The sequence below is a fragment of the Leishmania martiniquensis genome, chromosome 32, assembly GCF_017916325.1.
Source record: "Leishmania martiniquensis isolate LSCM1 chromosome 32, whole genome shotgun sequence".
Lineage (NCBI taxonomy): Eukaryota > Euglenozoa > Kinetoplastea > Trypanosomatida > Trypanosomatidae > Leishmania > Leishmania martiniquensis.
Genome location: NC_090167.1, coordinates 774,186 through 798,412, shown reverse-complemented (window position 1 = coordinate 798,412; position 24,227 = coordinate 774,186). Strand labels below are relative to the sequence as shown.

Here is a 24,227-nt window from a genome sequence, read left to right as displayed (position 1 = left end):
AGAAGATAAGCGCTGACCTCATCTTTGCGCTCTCCTCTCTGAACGCTCTGCTCCCACCCGTCTTGTGTTCATGGGCGCTTTGTCGCGCATGGCAACGTGGTGGTGGTGGTGGGGAGGTGCAGCCTCACCTCTGCGTGCGGAGAATCTTCGGGGTGCATTACCAGATTCTGTGCTGGAGGGATTGAGGCAGCCCGCCGACCCCGGCCGAAGGCTGAGCCTCTTCTGGTGGTGACAGGGCCCAATGCCTACGACGCAGGGAGGCCAGAGCGATGCGCCGCTACGGATGCTGGCGGCCGGGTCCTGGACGGCGTTGCGTCAGAGCGCCCTGCGACATGGAGCAGGCTGGTACAACCCGCATGCCGGGCAAAGCGTCAAGGTCGCTCGGCCACCACTCTGCCTACTGGCGTGGGGGCCCTAGCCGCCCCTTGGGGGGGGTGATGCGCCCAAGGCTGGGTGGCACCATTTGAGCCGCTGAGAGGCGGCCTGTGGGGCGTACGTGTGTCGAGCTCGATACAAGGGTCCGAGCTCAGGGGACTGAGCTGGCGCACTGCTGCAGCGCGTGCCCATCCGGCTGCTGCGCGCCACGAGGCGATGGGGCCTGTGTGGCATGGCGGAGGCCACGTCGCCTTCGACTCGTGCGCGGTGTGGCACCGGGGATGAACACGCCGAACAGATAATGGGGCAAACTCGCTTTCTCCTCTCTTTGCCGTTCTCCTTTGACTTCTTCGAGCATAACTTCGTGCTGGCGCCCCTGAGCTGTCACGGACGATTCTTTTGCTGGCGGCAGTCATTCTGTGGCCAATTGCGCTATCATCCAATTTTATGCGAAGGAAGAGAGCGACGGTACCGGTCTCGCGCAACTCCCCATTTCACACTTTTTCAGGCGATAGCGCACGCACACTGAAAAGCTCGTTGGCGCCGCTGTTGCTCAAAGGCTGCGCCAGTGCACTACAAATCATTCGCTCATCTTTAGTGGATCACTTGCTGCCACAGCTAGGAAACGTCTGGTGCTTGCCGATTCCAGTCCTTTGTGATTGCAGCTCATGTACATGTGGGCGAAGTGTAGGCAGAGGCGGCGCACCGCCGTCGCTGCGCTCTTCACCCTTTGCATGCTGCTTGTGAGCTCTGTTGCGGTGCTGCCGGCGCATGCCAATGACGGCGGGCTCGCTGTGCAGGTCCCCGCTGGCGAGGAGGTCTGCTTCTATGAGGATGCTCTTGGTTCTGAGGTTAAAATGTTCCTGCACTTCATGGTCACTATGGGTGGTGCCATGGACATCGACTGCCGGATCGTGGCGCCGGACAATAAGGTCGTATGGGATTCCGAACGCGAGATGGAGAACCGTGTCCTCTTCAAGGCTCGCATTCCGGGCTCATACGCCTTCTGCTTCAGCAACCGCATGAGCACGCTGACCTCAAAAGTTGTCTCGTTCTCTGTGCTAGTGCAGGGCGGAAGCCCGACCGGCTCGGTGCTGCCGAATGCGGTGGGCTCGGACCCTCTTCACCGCTCGATTGTTCGTCTGCAGCAGGGTCTGCGTGAGATCGAGGAGCTGCAGCAGGCTCTTCGCGTTCGTGAGCGTGACCACCGTGCCACAACCGAAGTTGCCAACACGCGCGTGGTAGTCTTCTGCGTCCTTGAGAGCGTCTTCATTGTGGGCATGGGTGTCGGGAGCATTATCTATCTGCGCCGAATGTTTGTGACGAAGCGCATGGTGTAGGGCGTTCATGTGTGCGATGGGTGTGAACCTTGGAGCACGGTACAGTCGCGCATGGGCACGCTGCTCGGCTCTTCTTTTTCGGCGGCCCTTTCACCCATCTCTAATGGGCTGCAGCGGGGGTGGGGTCGAGGAGGTTAAGGGAAGGAAAGGGACTGGGATACGAAGAAGGGCGCGTGCACACGCAGGCGAAGGCAAGCCGAGGGAGAGGGAAGGGTGCAGAAGATGCTGCCGACAAGCGTGGAGCAGAAGAAAACCTAAGCTTCCTTTCCAGCGTGCCTGGCTACTTGTGCAGATGACATGGGCGGGGGGTGTTGCTGCACCCCCTTCCCCACTGCCTCTAGCCAAGCGTCTCGTAGAGTGACGAACAACAAGGAGAGGGGTGCCGTTGGCGGCGAGGCTTCTCACGCGATACGCGCACTTTTCTTGTCTCTGTGTGCGCTATCCATTGGCGTGCATTGGGCGACTGCGCAGACACTTGAGCTCCTCTCCCACCACCCCGCGCGAGCGATGCGGTCTGTTTTCTTTTGGCGTATGCGTGTTACGCGCTACTTAGCAAGAGAACCTCTCTTTAGATTATGGTGCATCTTTCCTCTCCACCTTTGGCGATGGCGTGTGCGTGTGTGAGGGCCTTTTGGCCGCTGTGGTGGGGAAGGGAATTAGAGAGGATAGCAGAGACGAAAAAAAAGCGAAGCAAAATAATGCAACGCGCCGTGGAGAGAGTGACATGCGCCGACGCCTCTGAATGCGCGCGCCTGTGAGTGTTTCTGGGGAGGGGGATTATGGACCATAAGCTTCTGCAATGATGCGTCTTGTGTAACTGAACCGGCCCCTTGCATGCGTTATACCTGGGCGAAAAGGGAAGAAGAGGAAAGCAGTACAGTTTACAGAGCGCGCTTCGTTAGGGAGGTGCTTGGCGCGTACGAAGCAGACGCGCTGCGCAGGGGAAGAGCTGGCGACATGGCGCCTTGTGCCCGCTCTCCTCACCCTCTTTTTTTTGATTCGATTTTTGTCTCTCCCCAAGGCTCTGTGAGCTTATCGCTGTTGTAGCGCAGTTGTAGCGACTGGTCGTCAAAAACGGAGGCGCGCTTACGGTGACACTCTAGCGCTTCCTCCTGCTATTCATGCGGGTCCTCATTCAGCCCTTCATCTGGTGTTCCATTCCCTTCTCTAGGAGTGAAGCGTAAGAGCCCCACCACTTCCATTCCGCGTCCCTCTGCCGCCCCCTCCCTCCCCGAGCCTTTTTCCTCCTCACTCTGTCCTGCTTCACCACGAGTGCACGTCACCGTCTTCATCTCTGATTACCATAACAGAAGCGAACCCGCGAGAGTCACGAGGTGGGGAACTGGAGCAGGTGGGAGGTGCGGTAACACACAAAAGGTTAGGTGCACAGTCGCACATCCTCTCCGTCTCTCTCTTTCTCGATTCCACGCGCGGCGTCTCTGGTGGCGTCGTCTAGTGTACCGCTACTGCCGCACAAACCCTTCCTCTCCTCCATAAGGTCAGACGAGTGTAAGCGATGCCGCGCAGAGCTCTGCTTGGCAACTGGTTTGAGGAGGAGGCCTATGAGCGTGATCGCCGGCAGCTCATGCAGGGCCGCAGTGGCGGCTTGGTGGAGGCCTCGGCGGAGGTAGCGCATACACTGGCCAAGATTCGGCACCACAACGCCCCGCACGCCATTGCGCCGATCGCGGAAGATGGGCACTTGCGCTTTCACGTCCCTTTGATGCTCCAGAATGCGCACACTTGCGGCTTTCTTAGCGTGGACCTGGATGACAGAAAGGCCACGCCAACGGGGTGGCAGATAGCGTGCTCGACCGCACCGGCGGAGGAGGCGACGTCGCGTTGCACCGTGGTTCTCGTTCCTGCTGCGATGCCACAGACAGATAGCTTCCCTATCCCTGAAGATGAGGAGGACATGGTACATTATGGCCAGCCGTTCTATCTAATGACCGTGCGCGAGCTCTGCGAAGACCCGCTGTTTTTGATGTCGGAGTTCATCACACCGGGGTGCGCGTCACTTGTGACGGGGAAGCTGCAACATACATATTTTTCTCCAGACGGCGGCAGCGCGGCGGCCATGTGGTGCATCGAAGATGCGAACCCTGCCTTTCAGGAGGACGTGCGTGACCACCCGGTCAAGGCAGACGATGTGATGCGCATTCGCCACAACATGACGGCTGCACCTCTCGCGAGTCTTAAGGAGGTCTTCTACAACGACTTCGGCGTGCAGTTCGAGGTTGGCTGTGGGCGCCTTACAGCTCTGGCAACCAAGAAACGTGGTGGCCCGCCGGCGCCTGAAAACTTATGGATGTTCATTCACGACGGTCAAGGACGTCAGCAAGAGTCTGAGGAGGGTACGGTGCGCGATGCGGCGGATACGCGCCGGTCCTCTGCAGCACCCTAAGAGAGGGAGCAGAAAAGCAGTAGGCGCACCGCCGGGCCCGGGGCCTTTCTATGTGTGTGTGTGTCGCGTGTGGGGTCGGTGCACGCATCTCTCTCTATTTCTTCACCCCCATCCCTTTCACCGGCACTCGACACGGTCGTCGACTTCTCCACCGCCATCTGAACTGTGCGCAGGGAGTCGCCACTTATGACTCTCCCGGTGCGCGTCGATGCGTCCTCTTCTGCACAGGTGAGAGGGAAGCGTCCTGCATTGACTCGTACCGTTGGTTTCGGGTGTGCTTCTCCAATGGCATAGAATGACTCGCACGGGCAGTCGTCGTGCACACACTACATGTACACCACATGTTATCTTACAACAGCAACAAGAACAATAATGGCAATAGGAGCACACACACCTTCTCCACATGCTCTAGAGAGCTTCCGAGGTGACGCGCATGCGGTAATGACATCACAGTGCGCGACCGAACTCACTGCAGTTTACTGCTGCTCGGTGATGCCCGTCAAGCGCCAATGGCCCTGACTCTCTGGCCATGGCTATCCCTTAGCTTAGAGAGAGCCTTTTTTTATCCAGAATGCCCTCGCGCCATATCGATGAGACCTTCCCGTACAACTACAAGCACACACACACAAAAGAAAAGAAATCGGTGCCTTTTCTGCAGATGGCATGCTCCTTTTTTTCCTGCTCAGGCACCCATCCGCCTTGGACAATTTGCGGTGGGCACGGGTGGCTTCCACCGTCACATTCCTTTATCTCGGTATGCGTACTTGAGCTCTCCTCTCTCTCTTCTCCCTTCACCTCCTTCACCTCTCGCGCGCTGCTTCTGTGCAAACTTCAACAGATCGCGACATACACCCGCCAGCGAACCTGACCTCGTCTTCTTTCCCTTTGCTTCCCTTTTCTTCGTTGCCTGCAGAGGGGTGGGTAGATGGCTGAAGTGTAGCAACGGCAACAGCGCACAGAATTACAAAGCGCAGCTTCAACTCTCTCTTGGCTATCCACAAACATCGCCACTCGAACACAACCACGCTTGGCCACGTCTACCCACGCGCATCCAGTGGAGAATCTGAGCTCGCAGACGTTGAAGTAGACTTCATGGCTGCACTTCTGACTCTCCTACCGGCGTCGCCGCTAGGACAGCCCCGGCGATGCTTTCTCGCTATTTTTGCGCTTCTCTTGGGCTTGCTTCTTGCCTCACCGCTCACGCTCGCAGTGACACAGGCTCAGGGCAAGTCGATTCGTCCGCTGCACGGAGCCGGCTACGAGCATCTCGACTGCTCCGCCTGTCTTACCGTCGCCACCACGCTGTTTCACCGCCTTAACCGGACGCTGTCGGAGAAACCCTCTACCTACCTCATCTCGCACCGGCTCAGTAAGCAAAACCAACAGCGTTGGCACCAATACCGCAACAGCGACCTTCTCGTGGCCGACGTGATGGAGGGGATTTGTGACCCTTACAAGAACGATATTCGCTTGCTGCGTCTGCACCCAAAATCGAAGGTGCGCCTTTACCACCAGCAGAGCTTCGGCGACGCCTTTATTGCTGTGCGACACGCGCTGCGTGAGGACGAGGTGTTCCCAGCTGACGCCGATCCGTCAGCGTGGGCTGAGAAGCAGAATGCAAGTCTATACCCCATGGCGACTCTGTACAGTCGAAAGGATGTGGAGGGGTTGCACAGATCGCAGAGGTCGCCAATGGCGTCGGTGATGTGTGCGCTGTTGGTGGAGGAGTTCGAGGAGGAAATCGAGGAGCTTGTCAAGGCTGCGCGCACCCACTCAGATATGGAGTACGGCTTGTGCGGTATGGCGCCTCCACTAAGCAAAGCCGTCCCAACACATGACGAAGCCACCGCCGAGGGCGAGGCAGGCTCGGTTCCTTTCATTACGAACGTGTGCGCCAACGTGGAGGTGCTGCGGGCCGCCGCCGGCCGGGACCAGCAAAGATGGCAGCAGTTCCAACGACGCCTCGAGAAGAAAAGAACAGATGCTTCCCGGAGGCGGGGGTCTTCAACGACTGCAACTGCCGCTAAGGAGCCCACGGGGGACGCGGCAACTAACAGCGAGGCAGCGACGGTTTCGGATCAGTCAGCTCCCGCTGCTCCTGGAGAGCCCGCTGTCCCTCTTGTAGAGGAGACGCTCGACAGCTCGGTCCGTGGGGACAGCGCGAACGCCTTCGAGGGTGACACAAATGACGACCTGTAGTGTTGAGTGCCTTTGTTGAGCGCTGCGGAGGTGGTCGGTGGGCTTCCCACTGCCTGCGTGTCCACCGCGTCGCGTGCGACGTCGCTGCCGCCTGCACATGCGCTCGCTCACTTTTTTTCTGTGTAGGGCCTTCGATCCGCCATGGAGGCACTCTCGCGGACGTTTTTTATATTCTTTCTGGAGGGACCCGAAGCGTATGCTTGGAGCGTGGCAGGGGTGACAGCTTCACCCCTGTTCCCGGGTACCAGTGCCCTGAATTCATATCTTCACTTCGTGTGTTTCGCGGATGCGATGACAACCGATGTGGCATGCCTTTGCACGCTGTTCTTATCTCTCTCTATATATGCTTTTTCTGTGTCTCAGACATTTTAATCGCATGCACCGAGTATACTTCTGCCGTATTCTTTCGTGTATGATGGGCTGCACGTCGCAGACATCACCGCCTGTGGCTTGGCAAGCGAGGCTGGCCTCCAACGGAGGCGCAGCAGTCTGCAAAACGAACGGGGGTACGAGGCAGGCAGCACCAAAGCACACGAAGACAGAGGTAGGGGAGGGGAGGGGAGGAGGAGATGGGCGAGGCAGAGAGAAGACAAGAGCGAGACGGATTGTGGTTCCACATCTGCAGGTCTGCGCGCCCCTCTCTCTCCCCCTCTCGGGGAGGCTCGCGCCCTCTTCCATCGCGCCGGGAAGGCCAGGATACACAAGAGAAGAAGCGAAAAAGAGTTGATTACGAAACAGCCGTGCACGCGCGTGAACCTGGCGTGCATGCGCGTATGCGTGTGGTGTTGCGGTCCCTGTGGGCTTTGCGTTGACGCCTTTGCCGCCAGACACGAGCCGGCGAGATGCGATGGACTTTCACAGCGATGCTTCACTCCATTCGATGCTCTCTTCCCCTCTCTAAGCTTCCCCACGCCTCCCTGACGTCCTCTCTCTGCTCTCTGTCGCCACCCATTTATGTTACCTCTACGGCCGCTTTGCGCTTACCTTGACAAGAGTCTCCCTCCTCCCCCCCACACACCACACACACATTCACACATACACAAATCATATTGACACGCAAGCATCGAGCAGAGTATCGCATTACTGCGAGCGACACCGTCGCCATTGTGTCTTGCTCCTTCTCCGGTGGATTAGGTGCGACGCACTGTTCCTCGAAGCGCCTCTGTCTAGATTTATCAGCACGCGTGGGTGCATGCGCTTCGAGTGCTCATCTGCATTCCTTCGCTCAAACGGCACACCGGTCTCGCACTGCTCTCCACCACAGCGGCTCCGCCTTTTACTCCCCCTTCCCTCCGTTACATCTTCACTTCCTTCTTTCTCAGAGAACCATACGAAATGGCCGATCAGGTGCCCCCGGGGGTGAACATGCCAAAGAAGCGCGACCCGCGTCTGCGGCAGATGCAGGCGCCGCAACAGCAGAAGTTCTTCGATTCTGCTGATTACGAGGTGCGCAAGCAGCAGCGGCACCAGCACCAGCATACCTCACAGCCGCAACCGCAGCCGCAACACAATGCACTAGGCCAGGCGACGCCAAACGGCAACCCGCGTCGCGCGCCGGCAGTTGGGCCGCATCCTGGCGATACAGATGGCAACGCGCCTCGTGGCACGATACCGCCCCCTCCGCCGTCAGATCGCTACGCAGCTCCCCGGGCCCCACCTGCGCCGACCTAATACACCTTCCTCCTTCCCATGCAAACTCCCTCATCTGTGCTGTGCACAAGAGCAAAGAAGGTGGCCAACCATATTTCGACACCATGTGTGCCTCTTCCTCGCCCGTAGTCTGTCTGCCTCCGTCTGGGAACGCTAGTCTGTGCACGTGTGAATCGCAACGTTTGAGCATCGGTGTGCTCTTCCCTCTCGCCTTCGCTGCACTCCATGACCGCGCCCGCGTTGCCCCATGGGGGGCGGGGCACTGTCGGTGATGTGCGCACCCGTTGTGACGCTGCATCGAGGCGAAAGACGTCAAGCACAGCGGCAGACGCCGTCAGACACACCCACCGGCGTCTCCGCTGTGATGCTGTCGCATGCTGCGACCCCTCTGCGCGCGCACTTATCTATGCATGTGTAGTGTCTGACTTTGATCTGGTGGGCTTCTTTGACGTTCTCTGTTGCTGTGTCTCTCTCTCTTTCTCTTTTCTTCCTCTCTGAGACGCTTAGCGAGCCTCTCCGAATACACCATGCGACGATCTCCTCAGCCCTTTCCCACGGGTACTCTTTTCCTATTCTGACCCGCCGTCCCCCCCTATCTCCTCTCCTCAGCCTTTTTTCTTTCCCCCTCTTGGCAGACCCGGATGGGCACCGCGACAGCAGCAATGATTCAAACGTGCAGATAGAGAGAGAGACGAGGAGGCAGATAGAGTAGGTGCTGTCCGAGGGTAGTTCGAATGCGAGTGCGCAGCCGGTACGCCTTACTGCTGCGGTGGGTGTTGGGAAGAAGTTGTTTTCTTCTTCCGGCTCGTTGTTGCATACCCTCTTCCGCTTCTTCCTCCCCGTTGGATGTGCGACTCGCCACTCGCAGAAATGATGCGCGACGTGAGCCGGGGAAAAACAGTGGATGTTCGCCTATTTGGATGCACATATGGATCCCCTCATCAATGGGAGCGGAGGGACTGTACGAGCAACGTTCGTGGTTCAGCCGGTGGTAGAGGATAGAGAGGGGGACATGGCGTCATGAAACCGGGAACCTGCCTGTGAGGGCGTGTGCAACCAGCCTGATGGCACTGGACCTTGCGTGTATGCCGCCACACATGGCTCGATACGCAGTCATACGCACACGCACACACACACACCCTCTTCCCTGTGCTCCCCCTTCCGAGTGCCGCTTTGCATCGTTACAGTTGCCCTATGAAAACCCCTCTTTGAGGATTCGGCAACGCTCTCTCTCTCTTTCTCTTTGCCCCTCGCTGCGAAATGGACAGTGGTCAGGACGGAGCGAGGCACTGAGGCCGTCAGCACTGAGCTCTCCCGAGGATGAACCGTACGTCTCCGCCGCGAGGCGTCTGCGCTCGGTACACTGCTGTTGCTCGGCTGAGCAACTGACGCTTCTACCGTTTCGCCGACTCTCTTGCACTGCTCCGCTCTCTTTCTTTCTCTATTTCTCTCGCATGATGTACATGCGCCCAACCCCGCACTCCCTCGCCTGACGCACGAAAAAAAATAAATGTGTTGCAGTGGTTAGTGATATACTCTCGCTCACCCGCATACCAGCTGGTTGCATCCAGGCGCAGCTCAACACGTTCTCACGAAAAGCAGGAGGACCGCGTCGAAGCTTACTGACCATGACTGCGTGCGGAAGTGCGCAACGGAACTGCAGTGGATCAGCACTTCGGCCTCACGCCTTCCCTTTTCTGTAGCCTCGCCTTTTCAACCTTTGCACAGCCTGGTGCGTTTCACTCTGTAGTCTCGTCTGGCGCCTACAGGGGCTTGGCGACAATGCGTGCACATACTCGGGCGAATCCCTTCAACGCGGCGCCCGGCAGCAGCGTTAACGTAGAGAGCACACGCATCTCCAAGGAGCTGCTGCAGGAGGTACGCAGGGATGATGTAGCCATGGCAGCCGACCTTGTGGCGCTTGCACCACGTTGCGGTCGCGCATTCTGCCCTGGCGCAGCGACCGCTAGCACCATCGACGGCGCGGCGGTGAATGACGCGCTCTCGAGTGAGGCGGCTTCCCCTACGGCGGACGGCTCTAGAGCTGCCCGCGTCGTCGACACGCACGGCACACTCACGACAAGTGACTTTGTGCAGCAGAAGCGGGAGGTGGGCCTCGTGCGCATGTCTCTCACTACCAAAAAGGCTGAGATCCGAAAGCTGGAGGAGAAGATCGACCGCGCTGAGAAGCGATTGCGCCAGCAGCAAGAGCAACTGTTGAGCACGCGTGAGAAGTTTAACAACTTTTTAAAGTTTAGCAACCTTGAGCAGGACGCGGCGGTGCGGCGTGCAGATGACGAAACGCGTATCAAACACGCCAAGACAATCGAGATCAAGAAGCTGTCCGCCCTCATTAACCATGCCGAGGCGGAGACGCGCAAGACGCGCCTGCAGATTGAGAACTGTATGGCATACAAGGACTTTCTAGAGACTCTGGCAAAGCCGCAGTGGTTCTACGATACATTGAGCAGCTTGCGCATTGAGGATGCGACGGAGCAGATTCTTATGGATGCCGAGGAGGCTTATCAAGCGCGGTCTGCTGCCTTGACTGCGCAGGAGGCGGCACGATTGGAGGCGCTGGTGCAGGCCGCAAAGGCGGAGGAAAGTGAGAGGGCTGCGCATGGCAAAAAGAATCGGCCCTCTCTCGTCCTGGCGACACAGCGGAGGGAGAAGGGTCAGATTTCGGCCAGCACGCTCACTGAGACAGAGGAGCCGGAGGTGGTGCCGCTCGAGAAGCAGCTCGAGGATCTCTACATCTCCATGGAGGAAGAGGCCCGCGCTGCCATTGCGGCCGCGGCAGCACGAATTCGCGTTGAGGTTGGTGCTATGGCTCTGACTGCCGTGAAAGATGAGCTGCATCACAGCTATCACGAAATCCGCCTCCCGCTGTGCTTCACCTCCGTCGATGATTTTCTGGAGGTGTTCATCAACGTTGAGGAAGGCAACCTGTTCTTGATCCAAAACTGTCACGAGCTGGAGGAGGAGCTGGAAGGTGTTACGTTGGGGTTCCTACAGGAGCAAGATGAGATGAACACTATGGTGGCCCAGCGAACGGCACAGCTGGAGGCACTGACGAGCAGTGTAGCGGAGGCTCAGAAGAAGCTCCAAGCGCTGGATGAACGTATGGCGGCTCTCGAGCCGAAGGGGAAGCAGCAGACGAGTGCCGCAGCCAGGTCCAGTGCGACGGCGTCAAAGAGGTCGAAAGGCGGGGCGTCGCTTATTCCCGGTTCCTGGGACAATGGTGGTGGCGTCCCCGTCTCCGGCATGCCCCCAGAGGAGCTCAAAAGGAGGGTGGAGGAGGCCATTGGCCACATTTTTCACCTGCTCCGCACCGGCGATCAGCAGCTCAAGATCGCAGCGCAGAATGCCCATCCCCGCAAGGCCGTAGGCGACACTGACACATCTGGCACCGCGAACCGTGGCCGATCGCGGGCTGTCTCCAACACGGTGCGCCTCTCCAAGACTTCTCAGTCATCAGGGATAGAGAAAAAGAAACCTGCGGCGGGCGGCTCATCATCGAACCCACAGCATCCTATGAGTGCGGCGCGCCAGTCGGCGAGGAAGTCCACATCGCTGACGGCGGTGGCCACGACCAATGCGTCATCTCAGCAGCAGCACCAAGACGCCTCTATGGGGCCGTTAGAGATGCTGACAATAATCGAAAACAAACTGGAGGAGTATCACCGCTATCTCCACAGCCCCGCAAACCACGTGGAGATGTCCCTCATGAAGGCTGTCATGAAGCAGAGCGACAAGCAGCGCCGTCGCCAGGCACGAATTGTTCACCTGGCATGTCAGGAAGAGGAGCAGGAGGAGCGCATCCGACGCGCGCTGGAGCGATCACAGGCGCCCATCATTCACAAGACTGGCAAGCCGGTGCGCCCGCGCTCCTTTGTCTCAAAGCCGGTGGACGAAAAGTCGCTGCGGAAGGCGGAGCGAGCGGCGGCGCTGAGCGGGTCGCTCGCCAGCATCGATTCGGATGAGGACGGCGCCGAGTTCTTTATGTAGTCAGGAGCAATGGTGGGGGCCAATCAAGGCGTGGAATGCTGGTGTGCGTATGCGTGGATAACCTGTGTCGCCCTGGGCCTCTGTATGCTTGCATGTCTACCACCTTCAGATGTGTAAGTCTTGGTATATCAGGGGCGGAGGGGCGGGAGGGTAGAGGGGAAAGTCGGCTCAGACAACTCCGTGTTGAGGTGAGCCCGAATGATGCCTCTCCTAAGCTTTTTTGTGCGTTGTTCCTTGTTGCTGTCTCGCTTCGTTCTCGCGCGCTCTGTATAATGGGCGAGAGGGGGGTCAAAGCCATTCGATCGTATCGGCTCTCTTTATGCTCCCTCTCCTCTCTCTCTCGCGCGCGCCTTCTCTTTGCGGTCTCGAAGTGACATCCACATGAGCACGCAGACACGCTTCCGACGCCGTGTACTCCGACTCGAGGTGGAGGAAGTGGTGGTGGTGGTGGTGCTATCAGTCGCTTACCGAAGGGAGGTCGTTGCTGCGTCTGTGCCCCTCTCGCAACCCCTTCCCCCCTACGTACTCCTTCAAAGGATTCAGGAGGGAGGAGTGTGTAGGTGTGTGGTGGTGGTGGTGGGGGTGCAGGCACCACAAGAAAAAGAGGTTCGATGTAAAAACGCCACCCGTGAGAGGACGGGTGTGAGCCGGGGGTGCCGCGGAGTATGCAAGCGTGTCTATGGAGGCCATGTACAGATTTATTGCTAAGGTGGGTAGCTTCCTAACCGTTACCCTTCCTCCCCTGCTCTCCGTTCTTCGGCTCCTGCATGTATTTCTCGCTCTCTCTGTGTGCGTCTGTGTCACCCTCGCCCACCATCTCCGTGGCAGGAACACAGAACGCATGAGGGCACACAAGCGACCCAATGAAGGACCCTTTGGATTCCTTCCGCTGACCAGAGGCATCCTCGGCTTCCCGGCAGAGAAGCACGGCGATCACGATAAGGGTCGTCACTGTACTGCGGACTGAGACACTTTGTTCAGGAGCACGTGCGCGCGCGAGAGCTGGTGGTGCAATGGATGCGAGATGCTGACCTCCCTTGCACGGTGCACCACCCTGCAGGAGCACGAGGTTGGGCAAGCGCAGTCGGTGTGGGTGCAGCCCTGTCGTCTGTCGCGGGCCGATGGGCTCATTGCAGCGTTGTTTTTCTTTACGTCCCTGTGCCCCTTGACCTCCCCACGCCTTTGCGCTGTCCCTACTCAGACTGTCTTCCCTTCTTTTTTCTCTCTGGCAGGCCAACGGCGCGACACAGGCTCCGCCCATACCCCTCACAGGGGCTGTTTTTTTTTTTTTTCGTGACGCCCACGCCATTTCACTGCTCGACAGCCTCTTCTTTCATCATTGCTCTGGTGGCTTCTTCCTACGCCCGAGTCGGAGCAGCTCCCTCTCTCTTCCTGTCCAGTTTAGAATGCCCAAGAAGCACCGTGTCAAGCGTCAAAACTATGTCGCTCACCTGCTCAACCTAGAGAAGCAACGGGAAGCATTCCTGGAGAAGCGCCGCGCACCCAAGCGCAGCCGCGCGTCGGGAAACGAGGGGGCCACGAATGCATTGTGCGACAGGACGGAGACTGTCCCAGCAAAGAAGCAGCGCACCGAGGCGGGCGCCTCAGGAGTGGCGAGGTCGATGAGCGAAGACGGCGCAGCGCCTTTACCTTCGGCACCGATGGCGGCCACAAAAAGCGCAGCCGCGACGGAGGCAGCTGTTGCAAAGGCGGCCTTCTTTTCCACAGCGCCATTCGACGACGTGGCGAAGGCCTCCGCGGCGGCCGCGCAGGCGGCCAATGCACCTTCACCCGACGCGCCTGTGACTGCGACAACCGCGAAGAGGACGCTGAGGCGCCGCCACTATTGATGCGGAAGCTCATCGGAGAAGTTGAGCGTTGTGCCAAAGGCGGCACGCTGAGGGTAAGGAGGCGCCGTCCTCTCCCCTCACTCTCTGTGCGTGCACGTGCGCTGGAGCTCAGCGCGTAAGTAAGGAATAAAACTCATTGACATACGCGCCGAGAGGGGCGTGCAACGCGAGGTTCTCTCTCGAGAGCACCTCGATCCTGTGTCTTTCTCCCCGTTCTCGAAGTGGATAAGGCATGATGCGTCAGCGCGGGGCTTCCCGACAGGGATTCGCAGCCCCAACAGCTCTGACGCCTTCTGTGAGTGACTCTCGCATGAGCTGCCATTCTGACCCGTTGCTCCACAGTGCTCTTTCGACTGCTCGCCCAGTCTGCTGTAGCGTTTCGAGGCATCGATATGAGGCAGCGTCATTGCCGAGTCATCTGGCTCATTCTCCTTCAAGCTTTCTCTCGTCTCCCTCCCCACCGCCCCGGAATCGGTCTTGCATGGTGATGTGCTTGGCGCCTTCTGCTTAGGAGCAGCAACACAGACGAGCAAAGCTAAACAGTTTGTCGTTCCATCTGCACTGAGGCGCGCTCTGCTTCTGCAGGTGAAGCGCTCGAGTCGCCGAGAAAGGACTCGCATTGCGTGCGCTTGTGTTGCGCGCGTGCGTTCAATTCATTACCAAACGAAGGAGGTGGTGGGTGGTGGCGGTTATCGGTCCGTCGTCATCTCTTGCAGCTGCACTTACCCCATTTTCTAACTCCATCAAGTCAGCGGAATCGCAACTCCAATAACAACACGAATAAGACGAAAGGGAAAAGCCCTCTTCTGCGCGGCAAATGGGGAAGGGGAATGCGCACACGCGCAGCAGTCGTGGGCGTGGTCGCGGACGCGGCGGTGGGTCCGGCGGCGCATGCGTGACCAGCGGGTTTCATAGCAACGAGCCGCCAGCGCATCCGTGCAGTGTGCCCCTCGCCATGTGGGACTTTGAGCAGTGCGACCCCAACGCGTGCTCTGGAAAGAAGTTGTATCGCCTAAACGCGCTGCGCCTCTTGCGCCTCAGCGAGCCATTCTGTGGCGTGGTGCTGACGCCAAGTGCGACGGAGATCGTCAGTCCTGCCGATCGCGACATCGTGCTGCAGAATGGCGTTGCTGTGGTGGACTGCTCGTGGAAGGAGTTGGATGCGGTGCCGTGGCGCAAGATGCGAATGTCTGCCCCACGCCTCTTGCCTCTGCTGATGGCAGCGAACCCAGTGAATTACGGCCGACCGTCGAAGCTGAACTGCGCAGAAGCGCTGGCGGCGACCTTGGCGATCGTGGGCTTGATGGACGACGCCCGAAGTGTCATGGCATACTTTTCTTGGGGAGCGAGCTTCTTTGACGTGAACGGCGAGCTATTGGCTGGCTACCAGCAGTGCGCCAACTCGGCTGAGGTTTCTGCGTTTCAGGAGAAGTACGTGGAGACGGAGCTGCGGGAGAGCGAGGTGCGGCGCGCTCTCGACTTGGATGCGATGGATCTGTCGGATGCTCGCCCTCTGAATGAGCGCCGAGGACGCCTAAAGAAGCGCCACGAATGGCAGCAGCCTTCACTCTCTGAGGACGATGCGAAGAACGAGTCGGCTGAGGAAGATGACCCTGGCAGCGATGATGGCACCAGTGGCAGCTAAGCCCAAAATGACAGGAGGCGATGCCATTGCGCCGTAACGGGGAACTTGTGGCAGAAGCTTTGAGTGACTGGGTAGTGAGGGGGTGGGGGGCGGTGGCGGTGTGGGGTGCACATCTGGTGAAGAGGGGCTCGGCTATGCTCCTGTGTGGGATGGCGCCGGCTGAGAGGGAGCCGTGGTGAGCCCCACTCCGATACTGATTTGTCTTCGCCGCCCGTCAGCCTTTGCTGGGCTCTCTAACGTGCACGTGCCAGCTGACTCGCGTGTCGTGTCCTCCGCGGGTGCACACATGCGCACTATTTGCCATGGGCATAAAAGTCTTTGCATCAAGCAAATGTGCAAGCGCGTGCGCAGAGGAGATTTGGTCGGACGGGCCTGGCCCCTGCCCGCCCTCCCCACTCGGTCCCCCTCGTTATCGGCCCCGTGCTGGCGCCATCCCGACTCCCTCTTGACCGGCGGGCTCGTGCTCTCTTGCTGCTGCGGACCCGTACCCCCACGCGCCCGCTCCCGCTGACCCATGCAGCCCGTGACTTTTGTCGTCTGCTCCGTCAGGGAAACGAGCGCTGCCAGCGTTGAGCCCGCGCTACAGCAGCGTCGCAGTTCGGGGAGGAAGCCAACGCCTCTGCCGCAGGATATCGCCGCATTGCGTCTCCCTCGTGTGGCGTCGCGCTACGCTCGTGAAAGGCAACACCGCAGATCGTCAATAGCATGACGGTGCGGGTCTGCGCCGTGCCCGAACCAGCGGCTGCACGGGCCGATTCTGAGGATTGTGATAAGGTCGGCCTTCAGTGCGGTCTAGGCCACACCGTCCCTCGACAAAGCAGAGCCATCCGCATCAGCCCTTTCAGGCCTTATCAAGGGGGGTGGGGCTCTAAGCACCCGAAATCCCTGGGCGCCTCTCAGATACCCACCGCCGTGGCCGATTTTGGCGCAGCGGCCTGCTGCGCATCTGTTAGCTCCACGCGGGGTGCCAGAAGGAAAAGAGGCTGCTGCCGGCTGTATGACGGTCTTGCAACGGCAACTTGCCTGCGTGCAGCTGACTCGGAACAGAGAAAGCTATACGGAAGGGCGCCTGCGGATCTGCCTCTGCGCGTATGAGTCTGCGATGAGGCTTTGCAGAGGCGGAGCAGTACAGGAGCTCTCTGAGACTCGCCGCACTTCGTGCAACGTTTGCATCTGCTGTTTCTCTTTGCAAGGTTCACGTGCGGCTTCAGGCCTCTTAATGTCTCGTCAGCGTCCTGGCGGCGATGCGTATCCTCCTTGGGCAGCTGTGCCCGCAGCCTCAGACGAGCATCAATGGCATCACCTGGAATGGCAGACTCTGCGCGTTTACAAGACCCGCTCTTTTCCCCTTCTCTTCAAAGCCCACGGGGCGCGATCGCTGACCGGTGAAATCGCTTCTGAGCTCGGGGAGTCCGGCCTCGTGGGGCTTGGCCGTGACTGAGGCGCCCATGCATGCTTTTACGGGCTGTGCCCTTTGAAGCCCAGTAAAGGCGGTGTCGCCCTTTCTGCGCGTAGACGGTCACAGCCGCTAACCATTCCAGTGGCAGAGGTCCCACAGTGATAGAGAAAGCGGCGGAAAGAGGAGCCGAGCCAAATGGGCGGCAGTGATGACGAAGTCGCGCGCGGCCTTTATATACACACATATGCCAGTGACTGCTGCATCCACGCGGGCGGATGGATACAAACCATTCCCTGTGCGCCGTATGCCAAGGTGGACCGCTGCCGGCCCTTCTTCTGTGCGTGGGAGAGCGCCAAGCGAGCCCATCCCCCCCTCCCCCCATCTCTCGCCCCCCGAACGCTGATCCGCCTCTCTGGTGGCGACGAGAACGCCAATCACCCACGACGCGGCGACGTCACAGCGACTTGCCCCTACAGGTACCCGCGGTCAGGCCAGTGGCTGGTGCTGCGTCGGGGAGACGTGCGGCCGTGACGACGCTTGTGCGATGCATACGGTACGTGGAGTAGCCGTGTGCCGCGAGCGCATCCTGCCTGGCCCTCACTGCTCAGTGGCGTGGGCAGCTTGAGCCGCCACTGCCGCCGCCCTCGCCGAGGGGTGCACCACGTGGCGACCTGCGAGGCGTGTACGCCGAGTATGAGGCGGCGCCTGCGTTGGGATGCCTGAGCCCGCCCACTGCTGCCTCGCGCGCGCCTCTACACGACTGCTGCACGGTACGCGATGGGGCCCGGCGAGAAGACGTGCGCGTCTCTCTCTCTCTGTCTGCTGCTCCTTGATTCACGCGCTGTGTGGCAGGGAGTGGGCAGACGGAAGCAGTAAACGCAAGAACAGAGTGAAGTAGCTACCAGGGGCAGCGGTAAATGTGTGATTTTTCACGTTGCAGCCGGTCTTCACTGAGCCGAGGCGCATATTGGTGTTCTTTGGGTTTCTACGACAACGAAGGTAAGCAAGAAGAGGAAGAGGGAAGATTTGTAGGGCATGTCACGTCTGTTTTGTGAAAATGGACGGTACGGTGTGCGGGATGTGCGCTTGCTTCATGGAGGAGAGGAAATGGGGTGGGGTGGAAAGCCGCTGGCAGGTACGAAGGGTGCGTGAGGAGGGACTGACTCTGGGGGCGGCGTGCGCACTGCTCTCACGGATGCATTTGGATCTTTCCCTTCATCGTGGCCGTTTCCTCCTTCCTCTTTCTTTTTCTGTTGCGTTGCCATCCTCGGCACTGAGGCCCATTTCAGCCGTCATCCGCTCGCGCGTACCTCCCTCCCCTTCCCCCCCGAGGGCGCCCTTGTTGCTTGGTAGTGGGTGCACTTGACCTCCTCTCTAACAGCATCGACTTCCCTTCTTTAATCAGTCGAACGTACTCACATGCTCACATACAGGCATAGGCTCAGACACACACACACACAGAAAGTTAACTCTCTTCGTCGAACGTTCCTGCCACCGCAAAGGAGTTTTCAGAGCCATCGTATTTCGTTGCAGACGCACTCGCGGCGGTGCGCCGTGCACCTCCTCTCTGTTTTGCATGATTACCCCGGCATGTAGCGCCGGCGCCAGCGGGCATACACGAACAGACTTTTAGCGGAGCTGACGTGTGGAGCAGAAGTTGGCGAGGCGCGTACGTCTGGGATGCAGATACCAGTGGCTCGTGGGTTGCTTTCATCTCGTATTTGAACGGGATTGGGGTCACGGAGCACATCACTCGCAAACGTGAGAGCGACGCGTGCCTCTTGCGGGACGACTTTTCTTGGGCGACACCCGAACGGACGCCGCGGAGGCGTTCTACTCCGCCGCTGTCGCCATGCAGTTGCCGCTTTCAGGCTTCTCACCAGACTCGCCGCCGGCCACAGAGGGGTCTCAGCGTAATCACAATGCTCTCGGACATACGAGCCTACCGAAAGCCTCTTGCTGGTCTTTGGCTTCCATGCAGGACCGCCTCACCCCGGATGTCTTCCGCTCCAGCGACTCGGCTCCCTGCTCTCGAGGAGACTCAACGGTGGCTTGCATGCGGTCGTCAACTCACAAGGAGGCATCGCCAGCGACTACTGGCCCGTCTTCCCGCACCCTCAGAGAGTCGCTATCCCTCCTCCCTGCCTTGCCTTTTCGACTGGATGTCGGCGACTCCACAATAACACACAACGGCCACGATGGCGTGTGGATGTGTACCGATGCCGAGTGCCAGTTCCGCATTGAAGGCCCTCGCGACGGCGCCACGTCCAGGTCGTTAGTGCTTCCATCAGAAGAAGAGCTTGAAAATACGGCAACGTTGGCGGCCACGCTGTCGCAGCCGCAGTCTCCATGGGTGGTGATCTCATCTAATCGAGAAGCCTACCTAACACTGCAGAAGGAACGCATCGTCTCAGCCGCGGGCGGGGCGCTGCCGGGTCACGCGCCGCAGGCGGGCCTTTTGTCACAATCGACCTCCTCAGGCATGTCCGCCACTTCATCGCAGCTTACTCAGTTGCACAGCGCGGGGTCGATCCGGTGCCACTCGGCTCCCGCACTGCATAGCAGGGTTAAGGGGCGTAAGGATATGGCGCTGAGCTCTCCACTTGAGGCGGAGGAAGGCCAACCTCAACTTGCCGCCATGAAAGTAGCTGCTTTAACCCTTGCCCGCCCTCTGGTGCACCACTTCGCTGAGCCGTCGACCACCCAGCTGCAGGATGAGGGGAGCCTCACATCAAGCTCAGGACGATGCGCATCGTGCTTGAGAACGCCTACGAGTATCCCGGGTGCGGTCTTGGAAAACGTGGCAGCTGCCGCCTTTGTGGGGGTCGGCTCTCGCGAATTTTCGCTCTGTTCACCCAGCAGCTCAATGCTCACCTTTGTTGACCATGAGCTCGACATCATAGCAGACCCGCCCCTCCTCCATCTTGGCGACGGCCTGCCTGGCGCGTCTGAGGTGGGAAACCTCATGGACAGCGAAGGCGGGATGCGGCCCAATGGCGCGAGACACTACCTGCTTGCCAGCAAGCATTCACCCTTGTCCAGCGGAACCGTGATGCCATTTACGTGTAGATCCACCGGACATCATAGGAGCCGCCCGGCGTTGCTGACATCAGTGGCGAAATCGGCGCAGCTTACATCTGAGTACACGGCTGCTGTTCAGGCAGCGGCCGCGTATGGTCGCAGTCTGCGTCAGATCTTAGCGAGGTGCAGCGACGACGCCGATGAGGCTTTGCGAGACCCCGGAGAGACGTCGGGAGAAATACGTGAGAGAGATCCGTGAAGCGGACACCCCTTCGCTCTTGCTTGCCGTTGCCTTTGTCAAATATTTCGGATTCCGCGGCAGCGCATCACTGATGATGTCTGCTCTCTTTCGGGCGTACGCGTGCGGTCTGATGCAATCGCATCTTTATGCTTGTGCTGCTCCTCTTTTTTTTTCGTGCAGAGGTATAGGTCTGTGTGCGTGCGTGCGTGTGTGTGCTCGTCTGTCTCCTTGTGTTCACCCGCAAACCACATGGGGAGACGTACACAAACACACGTCACCATTCCCTGTGCGCCGTATGCCAAGGTGGACCGCTGCCGGCCCTTCTTCTGTGCGTGGGAGAGCGCCAAGCGAGCCCATCCCCCCCTCCCCCCATCTCTCGCCCCCCGAACGCTGATCCGCCTCTCTGGTGGCGACGAGAACGCCAATCACCCACGACGCGGCGACGTCACAGCGACTTGCCCCTACAGGTACCCGCGGTCAGGCCAGTGGCTGGTGCTGCGTCGGGGAGACGTGCGGCCGTGACGACGCTTGTGCGATGCATACGGTACGTGGAGTAGCCGTGTGCCGCGAGCGCATCCTGCCTGGCCCTCACTGCTCAGTGGCGTGGGCAGCTTGAGCCGCCACTGCCGCCGCCCTCGCCGAGGGGTGCACCACGTGGCGACCTGCGAGGCGTGTACGCCGAGTATGAGGCGGCGCCTGCGTTGGGATGCCTGAGCCCGCCCACTGCTGCCTCGCGCGCGCCTCTACACGACTGCTGCACGGTACGCGATGGGGCCCGGCGAGAAGACGTGCGCGTCTCTCTCTCTCTGTCTGCTGCTCCTTGATTCACGCGCTGTGTGGCAGGGAGTGGGCAGGCAGCAAAAACGAACGGAACTGGTTAAAGTGAAGAGAGCGCAGAGTGCGGGGGAGAAGCGAAGCAAATCCACCGAGGCTCTCTTTGTGGCATCTCCGCATCGAGTTAGAGTAGAGGGTCCCAAACAGTGAAGAAGGGAAGGCGCGTTGCTGCGGACATGAGGACGTGTTGGCGACTCGCTACCCCCTGGCCACTGCTTTTGTGGTCCTGTGGGGGGGGGAGAGTTCTCGTCTCGCTCATGGCCATACCGATCCATGTGCACCGGTGCCCTACGACCTACAGCTCTCTCTCTCCCTATAGGGGATTGCGGATGAGGCGTACTGTTGGAGGTGCATGCACATCTCTCAATGGAAGGACACAGCCTGCGCGCACTCCTCCTACTCGCTGATTCTTGTCCTTCATGTTGTGGCATCCATCTCCTCTCATCTCTCTGTCTCTCTCTCTGCGTTTGTGACTGTGTGTGTGGGTGCCTACGAGGGCTTTACGGCTTTTCACGGTTCGAGGAGGTCATCTGCGCCGAAGGGAGCAACACGGTAAAGACAGAGCCGTTTGCGCTTGCTATCCCGATCTTATAGGCGGGCAGACACCCACGAAGTAACCTTCTCTTCACCTGAACACAACGCCAAACTCGTTTTCTGTAGTTTTTGTGTATCGTTTTGTGCGTGCACGTGTGCTTGTGCCTGCTTGCTCATCACCTGCCGCACATCACCACTGTCTCCGTCGCCCTTCACGCACAGCAGTGTGGCGCATCCGCGTCATCGCGTTAGGATAGGGAGTGAAAACATACGAGAAGGGGCGACGACGCGGGCGCGCCTGAGTGCCCCCTCCTCCTCGCGCCTCTTACGTGTTCGCTCAGTGCTTCTCTGTCTTCTTCCCTTTTCCCCCTCCGCTTCACTGCCATCTCGTCTCCGCGTCGGATCGTCGCCTTCGCTTTCTGCTCCGCGCGCCCTTTTCTTTCCAGGGTTCTCGCCCTCCTCCGATTCATCATCGCTCACGGCATATAGTTCCCAGATCTACCGGAGCCGCAGGCCACCATGGCGGAAAAGAAATGCCCGAGCAAGCTCCTCCGCTTGCTCTGCACGGTGTACCTCATCCTCTCCCTCGTTGTGCAGTGGGTTCTCGTGTGGGTTCTTCAGGTGATCTTCATTGTGCTCTCCTTCCCCTTCACGACGCCTGAGTTCCGCCAGGACATCTGCGGCCACATTTTCCGCAAGATCAGCTTTGTTGGCATGGATCTGCTGAACCCGTTCTGGCGCATTCATGTCCTCAACAGCTTTCCTGTGGTAAAGAAAAAGAAGGTGATCGTCATGCTGAATCACCTGAGCGGCGCTGACCCGTTCGTGTCCATCCGCTCTTTACTGCCCCGGGACGGAACGTGGATTGCGAAGGGCGAGTTGTTCCGAGTGCCGTTTGGTGGGTGGGCGTTGTACAACTCTGGCGACCTCGCGGTGCACTTTCGCGACAAGAAAACGAGCTTTGCGACTGTGAAAGGCACAGTCGGCCCAATGATGGAGAGTGCTCGCCGGTGTCTGCGTCGCGGTCGCATGCTTTGCGTGTTTCCGGAGGGCATTCGAAGCACGAACCCCGACGGCCCACTTAACCCGTTCCGCCTCGGGTTCTTTTCTCTGGCCGTCGACGAGGGGGTCACCATCGTGCCACTTGCGCTGAGCGGGACGGAGAAGCTTTGGCCGCGCGGGTCGGTGCTGATGGACTCCGCGGACGCGTACTTTTCTTTTGGGGAGCCGGTCGATGCCACAAATTTCAAATCAGCTGAGGAGTTGTCACAGCACGTGTGGAATGTCATTACGGGGCTTCGCGAGAAGCACCCAGACCGCATTGCGCTGCGTGCACGACAGACGAAGGCTCAGGCGGCGTCCCCCGTTGCGCCCGTATCTACGAATGAGAAGGGGGCAGGTATGCGCTTCAACGAGTCTACTGAAGGATGACGATGGGCGACATCGGTCGCGCTTTTGTCTTCTTCGCAGCATTGTCAGGAGATTCAGCATGTCACTTCGCGGTGCTCACTTGCAGAGCTGGGGCATCCGATGTCGCCAGTGTATAGGTTCGTTGGTGCGTGTGTAATCTTGGCGCACTTCGTCGGCTCTCATGATTGCAGGAGGTGACACCGCTGCTTTTCGTACCGGATGCTGCCCACTCATGGTTCCCTTTTTTCTTTTCCGGCGCTCGCTTTCTCTTTCCTTCTCGCCGAATCGCTGGTGCAAGGCACGCACGCGTTTGTGTCGGTGCCTACTGTGTTCACGGTGCGTGACGTCTGCGGAGCTGACCCCTCATGTGTAGTGTGGGGAGGGGATCGACGGAAGGACAACGTAACGAATAGAAGCAGAACAAAAGCAGACGAGTATGGAGAAGGGCGGCCCTCAAGGTGAGGGGATGGGGGGTGGGGCGAATGTATTCGGATGCGTACGAATGCCCGCGACTTCAGCAACGCATGCGTGCGTGTCTGCGCGCCTCGTTTTTTTTTCTTTTCCACATGTTTAGTGTCCTGTGCGCATGTCTGTCTCCTGTCGAAGTAATAGCTCGCTTGCTGTGATTGGCGCCGCTGCCTCTCCCTGTGTTGGATGCTTTTTTTATGTTTCGTTGCTGCTGACTCTTCCTCTGCTTTCTTTCACTGCCGTTCCACCGTGGTGCTCCTGTGCGTTCACATGCGTGACACTCGTCTACGCGGTAGCATCTGCTGCTTAACGACAACAGCAGCCCACTTGCAAACACAAAGAGACGCTTTCTTGTGGTCCGTTATGCCGCTCGGCTGGTCCTGCCGCAGGACCCTCCCTTTGCCGGATATGCAGGGCGGTGGTGGTGGTGGTGAGAGGGAGGAATAGCCGTCGCCGTCGTATCCGCTTCCAGAGGTGGAGGACCTCTCAGACGACGGGGCACGCCTCAGCACGTCGCTCTTGTTGAGGCTTTCATTACCCGGATCTTCGGGACACGCCAGGCAGCCCCCCTCCCCCTTCTCATCACCTGCCAGTGCGGAGCCACCACTGGTGGTCCTGGGGACTGCCCTTCAGGAGGTGAAGGGATCGCCGTAATGTATCGTTACGGATGTCGGCTGAGAGGACATGCATAGCGCGCTGCCGAGAGGACCCCCAACGCTGAAGAAGTCCGCGGCTTTAGTGTGGCGGGCGGGGTGCCGGCGCGACTTGAGTCCATCCCACGGGGCCCAGCGCCGCCCCTCTGATGGTGGTGTAGATCCTGGGCCTCTCCGAAAGAGGGACGGGGCAGGT

At 59.3% G+C, this 24,227-nt stretch overlaps 8 protein-coding genes across 8 annotated transcripts; all 8 read left to right on the top strand.

Moving 5' to 3' along the window:
* Positions 1-1,049: 1,049 nt before the first annotated feature.
* On the top strand, positions 1,050-1,715 carry LSCM1_01852 (uncharacterized protein; the record flags this gene model as incomplete). The annotated part of the gene is made up of 1 exon (XM_067319450.1): positions 1,050-1,715. The coding sequence occupies one exon, from the start codon at positions 1,050-1,052 to the stop codon at positions 1,713-1,715; it is 666 nt and encodes a 221-aa protein (XP_067175999.1).
* Positions 1,716-3,231: 1,516 nt separating this feature from the next.
* Positions 3,232-4,119, top strand: LSCM1_01851 (uncharacterized protein; the record flags this gene model as incomplete). The annotated part of the gene is made up of 1 exon (XM_067319449.1): positions 3,232-4,119. The coding sequence occupies one exon, from the start codon at positions 3,232-3,234 to the stop codon at positions 4,117-4,119; it is 888 nt and encodes a 295-aa protein (XP_067175998.1).
* A 1,092-nt stretch (positions 4,120-5,211) lies between these two features.
* Positions 5,212-6,318, top strand: LSCM1_01850 (uncharacterized protein; the record flags this gene model as incomplete). The annotated part of the gene is made up of 1 exon (XM_067319448.1): positions 5,212-6,318. One exon carries the CDS (start codon positions 5,212-5,214, stop codon positions 6,316-6,318), a length of 1,107 nt encoding a protein of 368 aa, XP_067175997.1.
* Positions 6,319-7,653: 1,335 nt separating this feature from the next.
* Positions 7,654-7,989, top strand: LSCM1_01849 (uncharacterized protein; the record flags this gene model as incomplete). Its single annotated transcript, XM_067319447.1, has 1 exon — positions 7,654-7,989. The coding sequence occupies one exon, from the start codon at positions 7,654-7,656 to the stop codon at positions 7,987-7,989; it is 336 nt and encodes a 111-aa protein (XP_067175996.1).
* Positions 7,990-9,750: 1,761 nt separating this feature from the next.
* Positions 9,751-11,976, top strand: LSCM1_01848 (uncharacterized protein; the record flags this gene model as incomplete). Its single annotated transcript, XM_067319446.1, has 1 exon — positions 9,751-11,976. One exon carries the CDS (start codon positions 9,751-9,753, stop codon positions 11,974-11,976), a length of 2,226 nt encoding a protein of 741 aa, XP_067175995.1.
* Positions 11,977-13,382: 1,406 nt separating this feature from the next.
* On the top strand, positions 13,383-13,826 carry LSCM1_01847 (uncharacterized protein; the record flags this gene model as incomplete). The annotated part of the gene is made up of 1 exon (XM_067319445.1): positions 13,383-13,826. The coding sequence occupies one exon, from the start codon at positions 13,383-13,385 to the stop codon at positions 13,824-13,826; it is 444 nt and encodes a 147-aa protein (XP_067175994.1).
* Positions 13,827-14,643: 817 nt separating this feature from the next.
* LSCM1_01846 (uncharacterized protein) lies at positions 14,644-15,471 on the top strand (the record flags this gene model as incomplete). Its single annotated transcript, XM_067319444.1, has 1 exon — positions 14,644-15,471. The coding sequence occupies one exon, from the start codon at positions 14,644-14,646 to the stop codon at positions 15,469-15,471; it is 828 nt and encodes a 275-aa protein (XP_067175993.1).
* A 6,548-nt stretch (positions 15,472-22,019) lies between these two features.
* On the top strand, positions 22,020-22,931 carry LSCM1_01844 (uncharacterized protein; the record flags this gene model as incomplete). Its single annotated transcript, XM_067319443.1, has 1 exon — positions 22,020-22,931. The coding sequence occupies one exon, from the start codon at positions 22,020-22,022 to the stop codon at positions 22,929-22,931; it is 912 nt and encodes a 303-aa protein (XP_067175992.1).
* Positions 22,932-24,227: the final 1,296 nt, after the last annotated feature.